At 38.6% G+C, this 13,098-nt stretch overlaps 2 protein-coding genes across 4 annotated transcripts in view; one reads left to right on the top strand and one right to left on the bottom strand.

Moving 5' to 3' along the window:
• The window catches only part of MCPH1 (microcephalin 1), a 263,998-nt gene that overhangs the window by 86,216 nt on the left and 164,684 nt on the right, over window positions 1-13,098 (top strand). Inside the window, exon 12 of the mRNA XM_011995694.1 lies at window positions 7,829-7,906. Coding sequence (XP_011851084.1) covers window positions 7,829-7,906 — 78 coding nt within the window. The remainder of the gene's footprint in view (window positions 1-7,828; window positions 7,907-13,098) is intronic.
• ANGPT2 (angiopoietin 2) overlaps window positions 7,611-13,098 on the bottom strand; it is a 67,957-nt gene continuing 62,469 nt past the window's right edge. For all 3 annotated transcript variants that reach the window (XM_011995690.1, XM_011995691.1, XM_011995692.1), the window contains one exon: window positions 7,611-11,229. In XM_011995690.1, coding sequence (XP_011851080.1) covers window positions 11,069-11,229 — 161 coding nt within the window. In that variant the 3' untranslated portion in view covers window positions 7,611-11,068. The remainder of the gene's footprint in view (window positions 11,230-13,098) is intronic.

Here is a 13,098-nt window from a genome sequence, read left to right as displayed (position 1 = left end):
TTTTTGAGACGGAGTCTTACTCTGTCGCCCAGGCTGGAGGGCAGTGGTGTGATCTGGGCTTACTGCAACCTCCACCTCCTGGGTTCTAGTAATTCTCCTGCCTCAGCCTCTTGAGTAGCTGAGAGTAGCTGGGATTACAGGTGCACGCCGCCATGCCTGGCTAATTTTTTATATTTTAGTAAAGACGGGGTTTCACCATATTGCCCAGACTGGAATCGAACTCCTGAGCCCAGGCAATCCCCCCGCCTCTTCCTTGTGAGCCACCACGCCTGGCCCTGCGGTTTCTTTCAACTTTAGTTTGGCTGGGTAACAACAAAATAAGAAAGAATGTACACACATACTATTATTCACCGTCTTTTTTCTTTTTATGTAATTCTAATATTCTGTGTGTACAGTTTATTGTAGTAGATCGTTTATTTCAAGTGTTAAATTGTAAACAGTAGTTTTGACAGTATTTTAGAGACAGCCGTACTCTCCCTGGCACAAGGAAGAATGTTTTAAAAATGTAAGTGTCCTCTTTTGATACTTAGATACTGGTTAGTTATCAATTGCCAGTCCTTCGAGGGCAGAGAATGTGCCTGTGTGCTTGCATAGCCCCAGGACCTAGGATTGGACATGGAACTCAGTCCTCATTTATTGAATGAATAAATGAGTAGATGGATGACCTGTTTTTTTTTTTTTTTAAATCTCAGAATTTCTTCTCACCCCAATGAGTTAAAAATATATTACATAAAAATTATGCATCAGCCTAAATTGCAAATTACCCACGTAGTTAATGTGTTTCTTGTTAAAATTCATTAATATAAGATGACCTGATGTTCATTTAAGAAAAACAACTTTGTAATTCAAACTCGCGGAAAGATTAACAAAAAATAGTGATCACTCTTAGTAGCCATAATATTTGGTTTATTGTCTGTGTTGGTAATAATTTCTGCTGTGTTTTCATACAGTGAAGTGATGTTTCTGCTATTTATTTTAGTTACATTGGAATTTGTTATATTTATTTCTTTGTTTTCCTTTTGATAAGAGAAGTACGCACTTAGTTATTTATAAAGATGTTTGGACTTCACATGTGAGTACAGTGGTGACATGCTGGGTCGCCCTGGTCATTGCTTAGCTGTATTTATAAAGTGGATATTACTGAGCAGTTAAGTCTTAACATCTGAGAATCACCCATTTTCATTTTTGGAAACTGGAAAGGATTAGGTAGAGTGCAAGCAGAATAAATTGAACTTAAATGTCTGTGTCCAACTGAGTTGAGCTTTTTCGTAAGAATATTCAAGCCTAGGTCAGCATGCAGCTTGTTTTCCCTCTCACCACCTGGAATTCAGTCTCTGTCAGTCAATGTCTTTTAAAAGGGAAACGCGTTCTTAACCACATACTTTCAGTACTTTATTACTCATCTTCCCTTTCTTGGTTAAATAGGCTGTGTTAGATATTTAGCTTCCTGCCCCTTTATGAGACAGCTAGAGCGGTGCTTTTTAAACCTTACTAACGTGTGGATCACCTGGGGGATCTTACTGAAGTACAGATCCTGGTTCAGTGGGTCTGGGTCTGCTCAGGCTTGAGGTGAGGTCCACGCTGCTGGTCCTGTGACCCAGCATTGGGTCCCCAGGATGCAAAATACGACAGTGCTTGGAAATGGTAAAAAACAAAAAAAAACAAAAAAAAACCTTTTTTTGAGATGGAATCTCACTCTGTTGCCCAGGCTGGAGTGCAATGGCACGATCTTGGCTCACTGCAACCTCTGTCTCCGGGTTCAAGCAATTCTTGTGCCTCAGCCTGTTGAGTAGCTGGGATTACAGGTGCATGCCACCACACCTGGCTAATTTTTGTTTTTTGTAGAGACAGGGTTTCACCATGTTGGCCAGGCTGGTCTCAAATTCCTGACCTCAAGTGATCCACTCGTCTTGGCCTCCCAAAGTACTAGGATTAGAGGCGTGAGCCACTGCACCCAGCCAGAAATGGTGAATTTTGAATTTGAATTCAGCTCTTCTTCAATTCATAGCCCACCTTCGTTCTAGCATCTACTTCCAAAGATAGCCTAGAGAATATTTTTTATCTTCTATAGCTGTAAACCTTGACATGGGCGTTCTCTGACCGCTATGTGTTTTGAAAAGATTAGTGGATAAGGCAGTGGATTTTACTGCTAACCCTGCTACACCGTCGCTGTGTAACCTTGGGTAAGGCAGTTTCTTTTTTTTTTGAGATGGAGTCTTGCTCTGTCGCCCAGGCTGGAGTGCAGTGGTGCAATCTCAGCTTACTGCAAGCTCCACTTCCCAGGTTCACGCCATTCTCCTGCCCCAGCCTCCCGAGTAGCTGGGACTACAGGCGCCCACCACCGTGCCCGGCTAATTTTTTGTAGTTTTTAGTAGAGACAGGGTTTCACCGTGGTCTCGATCTCCTGACCTTGTGATCCACCCACCTTGGCCTCCCAAAGTGCTGGGATTACAGGCATGAGCCACCGCGCCCGGCCAAGGCGGTTTCTTTATCTGTAAAAGAATGGAAAGATTACCTAAATAAAGTACTCAGTATACACTCAATAAATATTAAATACTGTTATTATTCAACAAGCATTTTTGACACTGATCACTAGCCTTCATTAAAAGTGTAACTTGGATGAACCTTGAACACACTGAGTGAAAGGAGCCAGACACAAAAGGCACATGTTGTATAATTCCTTTCATACAATATATCCAGAATAGGTAAAGCCATAGAATAGAAAACGAGGTAGAAGTTACCAGGGATGGAGGGGAGAGAGGAATGGGGAGTGATTACTTAACAGGTACAGGATGTTTTTCTGGGGTGATGAAAGCGTTTTGAAACTAGAAAGAGGTGCTGGTTGCACAGCATCATGATACAAAATGTCATTGAGTTGCACACTTTAAAATGGTTAATTGTATATTATGCCAATTTCACCTCACTTAAAAAAGTCGTCATATGTGGGAAATTGCTTTGTTAAGGCACGACTACAACTACTAAATAGGTTTGTATTTTTAAAAGAACTTTATGGAATTATAGGAAGCATTTCTTGATGCTATGAGATGTGTTGGAAATACAGAAGAATAGCTTATTTTGGAACAGATATTATTGCCTTGAAATTTTGCCAGTTCAAGCTGGTCTCTTCAGAAGACTAGACCTTCTTTATTTTCTGACTTGAAAATGCTTGGGACGTAAGTACCCTATTATTTTGTTGTTAAAAATTGTACCATTAACATCCCCAATTTTTTCTCCTGAAGCTCAGTATAACCTAGAAATAACTTCATTGTTATACTATTTCATTAACTACATGGGTACTTTTGTAGTTAATAATGATGCATAATGTCTTCATGTGGCAGAAACATTAACCTGCCCCTTGTCACAAATCTGTAAAAAGATGGACATTGGTTTAAACCCAGTTGTTGAATTCTGTGCTTTTAACCAGTGTATTACACTGTCTAGTTGGGGAAGAATCACAAATATTCTTCTTCTTTCTTTAGAAAAATCCAAAACAGCATACAAACTAGCAAACTCTCATAAATGTTGTTTGAGAAAACCAATTACCCTAACAACTAAGACAAAGGGTCTATAAAATCTGATGAGAAAAATCTTTGTAATTTGATTTTTATAATTTTGTTAGCTTAAATTGGTAACAAATTAATAATTATTACTTTTGTTACTCTTATAATAAATAATGTAAATAATAAAAAAAAACCTCTTATAATAAATAACCTTCCATAACACCTACAACCACACTTTTTACCACAGTCGGTGGAGTGAGAGGTGGATGGAGGAGACAGTGGCAGAAACACCCCAATCACTTTCAATGATTAAAGTAAAGATATGTCTAACTTTACTCCTAAAGTATCATCCAGTAAAGTGGAATGTAAAACATACTTTTGAACTGTTTGAAATCAGCTACATTCTTATGGCTTACATCTGCGGGACAAGTTTCTAACTATCAGATTTGATTTTTAATTAATCAAGTGGTATTTTATACCAGCAGTCCCCAACCTTTTTGGCACCACGGACCAGTTTTGTGAAAGACAATTTTTCCAGGACTGGGGGATTGAGAGGGTGAGGGAGGAATGGTTTCGGAATGATTCAAGCACATTACACTTATTGTGCATTTTATTTCTATTATTATTACATTGTAATATATAATGAAATAAGTATACAACTCACCGTGATGTAAAATCAGTGGGAGCCCTGAGCTTGTTTTCTGCAATTAGACAGTGCCATTGGGAGGTGACGAGAGACAGTGACAGATCATCAGGCATTAGATTCTCATAAGGAGCGTGCAACCTAGATCCCTCGCATGCACAGTTCACAATAGGGCTCACGCGCCTATGAGAATCTAATGCCACTGCTGATCTGACAGGAGGTGGAGCTCAGGTGGTAATTCAAGCAATGGGAAGTAGCTGTAAATACAGATGAAGCTTCCTTCACTGGCTCACCCGCCACTCACCTCCTGCTGTGTGGCCTGGTTCCTAGTAGGCCACAACGTGTAAAATAGGGGTCCTGGTACCAGTTTGTGGCCTACTAGGAAGTCTTTTGTATGCAAAAGAATATTGTTGACTTTTGCCACACGGAAGCCCCTCTCGCCCCCCTCCCCCCACCTTTTTCCTTTCCAGTTACATTCCCACAGGTATTCTTAGTACCACAACTGCAGTTGAATTTCACAGTATGGTGGGTGGTAAGCTCTGGTGGGCGGTATGCTTGGATAAGGCTGGCTATTTAGAAATGTGGAATAAATTTACTGTTACGATTAACAGTAATGTTGCCTATCAAAAATTGTGAATGTTAAGAAATGTTTTCAACACAATCATTAATGCTTTCCAGTGAGTTAAACCAGCTTCATGTTGCAGTTGTATTTTTCATACCAGTAGGGAGTCATTATTAAATGGGGTCATGTTTTCAAGCCCAACTTAAAATCCCTCTTACAGATTGCCTTCCCCCCCACTGCCAAGTTTTCTCTCATCACTTAGACATTGAAATAATTGCTTGTTGTTTTCCCTCTTTAAATTTTTTTTGAGAAGTCAAAAATTGAATACCTTGTTCAGTGTTTTTGCTTATGAAATACTTTGTGAATAAATTTTGGTTTTGGCTGAAGAAAATTTCTTAGGCAGTTAAGAAAATACTAATAAGCTAATGAATAAATAAAAATTAATGTGATTGATCCTAACTGGAGATGTAACATTTGCCGATATTTAGCAGTAATCCTTTTGATCACTCAGATATTTGTAATTCTTTGAGAAATAAGAAGTTGAGAGGGCTGGGTGCAGTGGCTCCTGCCTGTAATCCCAACACATTGAGAAGCTGAGACAGGGCTGACCAATACTGTGAAACCCCATCTCTACTAAAAAAAAAAAAAGAAAAAAATTAACCAGGCATGGTGAGGTGTGCCTGTGGTCTCAGCTACACAGGAGGCTGAGGCAGGAGAATTGCTTGAACCTGGAAGACGGAGGCTGCAGTGAGCCAAGATTGCACCACTGTACTCCAGCCTGGGGGACAGAGGAAGACTCTGTCTCAAAAGAAAAGAAGAAGAAATAGGAAGTTGAAAAGAGCTTAGCGAAGCACTGCAACCACTGGCCAGCACCAGTACTCCATCATAGTATGTGCTTTTCACTTCTAAGGAACTGTAATTTAAACTGTGGACTTTGGGTGATAATGATGTGTCAACATGGGATGACTGGGTACAACACATGTAGCACTCCAGTGGGAGACACTGAAATGCATGTGTCGGGGAAGGAGGTGTATGGGAACTCTCTGTACCTTCCTCTTAACTTTGCTATGAAGCTAAAGTGGCTTCGAAAATATAAATACAGAAAAAAGCTTGTGCTTTCTATAGATTGATTTGAACATAGACACATTAACATAATAGATACATTGATTTGAACATAGGTACATTACGTTGAACACTTTAGGTTTTTATGATATCCTATACCACAATAAACTGAAGAAGTCTGTCTCACAAAGTTGTTCAAAGAACTCTAATGCTCTCACTGCTCCTTCCCTGCCTTGAACAAGAGGGTCTTACCCAGTGCAATAAGGTGGGAAATAAAGTGTGCATACAAATCAGACAGGAAGAAATAAAGCAGTTTCTATTCACAGATGTAGTTACTATTTACGTTCATCAGCAAGGTTTGGGTTTTATGAATGATAATATTACAGTGTAAAAAACACTATTTTCATTATGTAATGTGTTACCTACAAGACACTGAATTCACTCTGCCCTTCTTATGAGAAACATGTTGGGCCAACCTTTTGTTTTTAAGTTTGCGTACAGCCTTACCTGTGCTCTTTCAAAGTAGATTTTCGCTATTTTGAACACTCTACTAAGGTAAAGATGTATTTGGCCGATGAAACTACTGGAGCAAAATGTTTACACTGCATTTCTGATTTGATGATTTTAATACAACTGAATTAGTGTTTTCTCCTATGTCTATACAATATTAATTCCTGGGATGCCTGTGTAAATTAATTAATTTACTGACCAGAACTCTACTTTAGCCTCTTATGGTTTTATTTTCTTAACATTTAGAAAGGGCTAAATTCAGAGAACGTAAATTTTCTCCATGAGGTTGTTTAAATTCGGTTGACATTTTAATGTGGATTGTATTTGAACTTGAACGCCACACGCATTTTTAAGTCTGGTTCCTGGCTTCCGTCACTGGTCCGTTGTATTTCTCACTGTACTGTTCTTTTATGTTGCCTCTTGTCTGAAATGAACCTGATTTTTACCTTTTATTTTCTGGGTTAATTTTATGAGTTTGTGGGGAGCCTCACATATTGTTAGTATATCTCCTTAAATAACATGCATTGAGACTGAGGTTGGCAGATCAATTGAGGCCAGAAGTTCGAGACCAGCCTGGCCAACACGGGGAAACCTGATCTCTACTACAAATACAAAACAAATTAGCCAGGTGTGGTACTGGGTGCCTGTAGTCCCAGCTACTCGAGAGGCTGAGGCAGGAGAATCGCTTGAACCTGGAAGGTGGAGGTTGCAGTGATCCGAGATTGCACCACTGTACTATAGCCTGGATGACAGAGTGAGAGTCTGTCTCAAAAAATAAATAAATAAATAAACAAACAAACAAACAAACAGGAATTATATAATCCAGCTTTATTATTTTAGCTCTAAACTTCTGGTGTATAGAGACAGATTTTCAGGGATTTTGGTCCTGGAGTAGAGACGGCTGCAGAACCTCAGATATTACTGAATTAAAAAGGAAAAGATTGTATTGATCATTTAAAAGTGTGGGGATTCAAATGCTAAGAGGATAATGATGATGATGAAAGCTTGTTTATGGGACATTTTACTCTTCCAAAGTCTGGGAAGGAATTTCAAGTGTATTCCGGGAGACTTCTGAAAGTATTAACCAATGTTAGAAACAAAGTCGCAAGCCAAAGGGATCGCTTTTGAATTTAGGCTTGTGATCCATCTTCTGTTAATTCACTGTTTTAATTAATAAAAGTCTGGAATATTTATAGAGGACTGTTTATAAAACTTCACAAATTAGAAACTTGGAATTAAAAATATGTATATAATATTTCATTGTGTAAAAACAGGATAATATTTAAATATTCGGCCTCATGAGAATAATGACTCAGATTTCTTGTTTTGAGACTTTCTTAACCAAGTTTTTATTAATATTCATAACATTTATGCAACATGAAGATTCTGAAGGGACTTTATTGTTTGAGAACACATCTATTTCAGATCTGCGGAGTGTATCACTGCTGCATTTTTTGTTTTGTTTTTGCTGTGTCTTCAAAGTGACTCTTGGTTTATTGCCTGCTAAGCCTAATAAATGTATAATAAATCTGCTTATTTTATCACTTGCAGGTGCTGTGGTCTTTAGAATTGGGTCACTGGATTTCTGAGGAGCCATTCGAACTGTCTAATCACTTCCCTGCAGCTCCTGTAAGTCAAATATTGTTTTATGATGGTAAATGCAATTTGGTGTTCTCAAGAAATTATTATAAACGTAAGGGTAGAATTAAGTTTTTATCAAGTCAAGCACAATTATGCCCATAATTAAAAAGACATTCACAGAACTTAACATCTTTTATCAATTTATTTGTGGGAACAAATGTGAGAACGTGAGACCATTCTGCAAAAAGTGGTCAGGAATGCAGTCCAAAGAAAATTTAATGATTAAAGTCCTCAGAATTGAGAAAAACAAAATTGAAAAAAGACTGAATTCTTGGGCAAGTAGTCTTATATCTTGCTTACTGTTTTTCCTGTTGATAGAGGCAGAACTGATAGATGTAAAAATTATGGCTTGCTGGTGCTGTGGTAACAGTCTTTATATTTTTATGACTTTCCTAAATTTCACTTCAACTTTCAAATGCTTCATGGAAAAGTTCTGGGTTCTAATTTTTTTTAAGATGAAGTAATAATTAAGCGGGTAATTTAAGGTTTGGTTGGATATAGAATTGTGCGGAAGTTGCCTTTCATGTTCAAAAATGTTAACTTGCTTGTGACAGTTTATTCATTCAAAAGATTAATATCTGAAAGATAAATGGTGATTTTTATCTGCCACCCGTATTGTTATATAGCTGTTTGAGTAGGCCGTATGGCTAAAACATAAAAAGGAGTTGAACTGTGCTCCCTGATCACTGTAGTTATCTAGGTTGTTGGGTTGTTTGTTTTCATTTTTAAGATTACTGTTTGATTTCCTTTCAGCTTTATAAATGTTTTCTTAAGGAGAGAAAAGTTCCTCTCAGCAAAACTGTTTGTTTGAAATACTGTGTAAGGAACTGAAGTGTAAAGTAAAAACACAAATTCCCCCCATTCTCGGTCATAAGAGATTATATATGATGCCCAATGACATAATGAGGATTTGTCCTTGAATTTTGTTTCACCTGCCTACATGGAAAATTGATATAAATTGTGTTGTTGCCAGGTTTTCTTGCATTATCATTTCCCTGCCTAAGTATCCATCACTGTTGTCATTGAAATATCATAGAAACTTGTTGTTGTCTTTTGAGGCTGTGACATTTTCTTATTTTCTGTTGTTTTTCAACTTGATACAAGGCCATGATACTGTTGTTGAATTCATAAAACCTTCTTAAATATAAAGTAGATACAGTTCTAAGGTAGGGAGGTTCTTGACTCAGTTAAATAGTTGTTGGAAAAGTGGACCTTGGTGGAAATAAAACAGAGCCTTGACTTTGCCAGAGTCCATCACTGACTCAAAATATGTAGCAACACCTATGTGTTCTAAAACTACATCAAGGGAGCGGGGAGAAGTTGGCGTAAAATAAATCAGATTTTAAAATGGAATAAAGAAAAAATAATGGTAGAATACTTTAAGGTAAAGACAGACGTATAGTAGATGCTAGTTGTGGACTGGACTCTGAACTTCCTTGCAAATGACTCAGAAAAGAATATATGAGAGATTACCTTTAAATTATAAAGCTTTACACAAATGTTCATTAGTATTAATTGTACTATGAAAATTTCAAAAGGAGTTAAAACTCTAGGAGTTTATGGTTTTGTAATCCTGAGTATAAAGCTGTGTTCTCAAATTTTCTTTTCTTTTTTTTTTTTTTGAGATAGAGTCTTGCTCTGTCACCCTGGCTGGAGTGCAGTGGCGTGATCTTGGCTCACTGCAGCCTCCGCCTCCTGGGTTCAAGCAATTCTCCCTGATCCAGCCTCCCAAGTAGCTGGGATTACAGGCGCCCACCACCACGCCTGGCTAGTTTTTGTATTATTTAATAGAGACGGGGTTTCACCATGTTGGCCAGGCTGATCTTGAACTCCTGACCTCAGGTGACCTGCCCACCTTGGCCTCCCAATGTACTGGGATTACAGGTGTGAGCCACTGCGCCCGGCCCTGTGTTCTCAAATTTTCTGTAAATATTTAAATATATTATGAACATCAGATTTTGTTTTTGCACTTTGAAACACTTTTTTTTTCAGTTTGCTGATTGACATAAAAAAATCTTACTAGTGTCAATTATTTTTTTCCTTAAGTAAATTTAAGGGTGAATCTTGAGACGTATAGTTTTGTAAATTTCTTAAATAGAAGGCTTTTCTCAACTACAAATTAAATTGTAGCCTAGTTCTATAAAAATATATCTTACTAGAAAAGAAAACACACCTCTGTTTTAGAATAGTGAGAAGATAGTAAAGTTTCTTTGTCATAGAATGAAATGTATAATTTTCCTCATCATTAAAATCAAAGGTTTCCTTATCACAAGGCACAATTAGTTCTTTCAGAAACAAATTATAAAATTGTAAATATTATCATAAAAGTTAAACATAGGCATATCCCCTAATAAGTTATATTTAATTACTAAAAATACCTTCATATTTAACAATCAGGCAGAAAAAAATAGTACAATCTGCATATAAACTAAAATGGCACATGTTTCTGTTGATAATTTCAGAGATCCTAGAAGTTTCCACCATATAAACTTGAAATACATATTTGAGCATTAACTTAAAACTAAGCTGTCAACATAAATGTAAATACGCTGTTTTTGAAATAAAAATTTAAAGCACCTAAGAGATGGAGTAAAAATGCACTAACTGCTTTCCAAATATTAAACTTCTAGTAACCCCTTCTCAGAATATCCCTGAATATGTCTTTTTATGGCTTAGAGATTTTTTTCTTCCTTTTAATTGTGATAGTGATGGTGAATTCAGGACATATGGGTATTTACACAGTGTGTAAACAGTGCTCAGAAGAATGCAGTTCCAAGATGATCTGTATTGTATAACATAAGTGTTCTGTTTTCCAGTTATTTACTGATAAACTTGCACATAACATTCTTCGTTGTGACAGCAGAGTCTGTAAATTGTCAATCTGATGCTCAGCCTCTGGTTCATCCTTCCATAGGTGTTCTGTCTAATCACCATTACAGATGTTTAGGGTCTTGCTTTGGTCTGTTAAGTGATGCAAGTTTAAGTGACAAAGTTTACAGGCTGTAATCTGGAGCACACGGGTCCCGTCAGCACTGAGCACACGCCCTCTGTGGTGGAAGAGGACACAGTGCGCAGCCGTGACTTTCAGTGCATTGGGTTTAAGTCTTTGAAAATAGTTCGAGACAGTCGTCCTCAGGTGGACTCGGGTGTTTAGAAATCTGCCGGTCGGATCATCATGGTTGTGGCCTTGAGCGAGTAGCCTGAGCCTTTCCAGTAGTACCACTTAATGCCGTTGAACTTATTTGTGTTCTGCCTTTGTGGATAGTACATTCCGTTCAAGTTGGAAGGACCACATGCATCAAACCACCAGCCTGTGAAAGTAAAACACAGAAGGAATTAGGAACTAGGTGATGCCAGCTCCCACAACGAAGACAGCAATACTCAGCTAAGCCAGGAGGCACGCTGCAGGCATGTGGAGTAGGCACATGCAGATGATTGTGAGTATAGGATGTGCACTGGCAGAGATATGGTTTCCCAGCTGTATGCCCACGACATCACAGTTTTATTCCTGCAAATGCTTTTACAAGCATTCTTCCACCTTTTTCCCTATGCTGTGTGGAGAGGCCTGAATTCTCCACAGTCCTATTTGGTTAGCCCACAGTGTGTACACACTTACAGCGGGGATAAGCAAACATCTGAGGCGCACTTGGAAAACTGTCCTTCAACCAGGATTACTTACCAGTCTCAGCAACATGGTGGGCTGGACTCACTCAGGCTCCCGTTGCTCTATTAAAGGATTTTTTTGATTGAACTTTAACCCAAAATATTAAGTACTCAGTGGAGCTACATAAAAAGGAAGTCTCTGTGTTTCAGAGACAAAGAGGAAATTTAAAGTGAGAGTGTGCGCTCACTCAGCTAGAGCCAGGGTAGGAGAGGTGCCCAGCATGGGGGCTGTGGGAGTGAAGCCCCATCTACACCTTAATTTCTGGGCTTGGCCAAAAACAGGAGCATGCTGGGGTTTGTGAGAGAAAGCAACACAGTAGTCCCCCCTTATCTGCTGTTGTCGCTTTCTGCACTTTCAGATACCTGAAGTCAGCTGCGGCTCTAAATATTAAATGGAAAATTCTAGAAATAATCTATAAGCAGGGGCCGGGCACGGTGGCTCATGCCTGTAATCCCAGCACTTTGGGAGGCTGAGGTGGGTGGATCAGAAGGTCAGGAGATCCAGACCATCCTGGCGAACACGGTGAAACCCCGTCTCTACTAAAAATACAAAAAAATCAGCCGGGCGTGGTGGCGGCGCCTGTGGTCCCAGCTACCCGGGAGGCTGAGGCAGGAGAATGGCGGGAACCCGGGGGGCGGAGCTTGCAGTGAGCCGAGATCGCGCCACTGCACTCTAGCCTGGGTGATAGAAATAATCTATAAGCCTTAAATTGCATGCTGTTCTGAGTAACGGGATGAAATCTCCTGCTGTCCCCTTCTTCCCTCCCAGAACATGAATGATCCCCTCTATCCCCTGGATCCACGCTGTATCACAGTGCTTATGTTCAAGTAACCATTATTTGACTTAATAATGGCCCCAAAAGTGCAAGAGTGATGACGCTGGCAATTCAGATATGCCAAAGAGAAGCTGTAAAGTGCTTCCTTTAAGTGAAAAGGTGAAAGTTCCTGACTTAATAAGGAGAGAACAAAATCGTACACTAAGGGTGCTGAGATCTATAGAAGAACAAATCTTATCTCCATGAAATTGGAAGCAATATGTTGTATATTATTCAGTTTTATTATTGTTGTTAAGTCTCTTGTTGTGCCTAGTTTACAAACTAAACTTCATAAATATGTGTGAACAGGAAAAAATAAACACATAGGGTTTGATACTGTCTGTGATTTCAGGCATTTGCTGGACATCTTGGAATGTTTCCCCTAAGGAGAAGAGAGGACTGCTGTAACCTTGATTTTACAATATTAATCTGAATAAATCTCAAAAACACTGTGTTGGAGGGACACATACAGTATGATACTCCTTATATTAATTTTTAAAATACAGAAAATAATTATGATTGATTGATATCTCCATATGTAGGAAAATTAATAAAGTGAATTAACCTCGACCCAAGCAGCAGGCAGGGAATGGCACTGGCAGGGCCTCTTTAGCCTTACCTGTAACGTATTATTTCTTAAATAAAAACTCTGATGCCAAAGAGAATATATATATATATTCTTTATATATATATAAAGTCTAT

The sequence above is a fragment of the Mandrillus leucophaeus genome, unplaced genomic scaffold (assembly GCF_000951045.1).
Source record: "Mandrillus leucophaeus isolate KB7577 unplaced genomic scaffold, Mleu.le_1.0 Scaffold495, whole genome shotgun sequence".
NCBI lineage: Eukaryota > Metazoa > Chordata > Mammalia > Primates > Cercopithecidae > Mandrillus > Mandrillus leucophaeus.
Note: the sequence above shows the minus strand (reverse complement) of the source record. Positions and strands in the feature narration are given on the sequence as shown.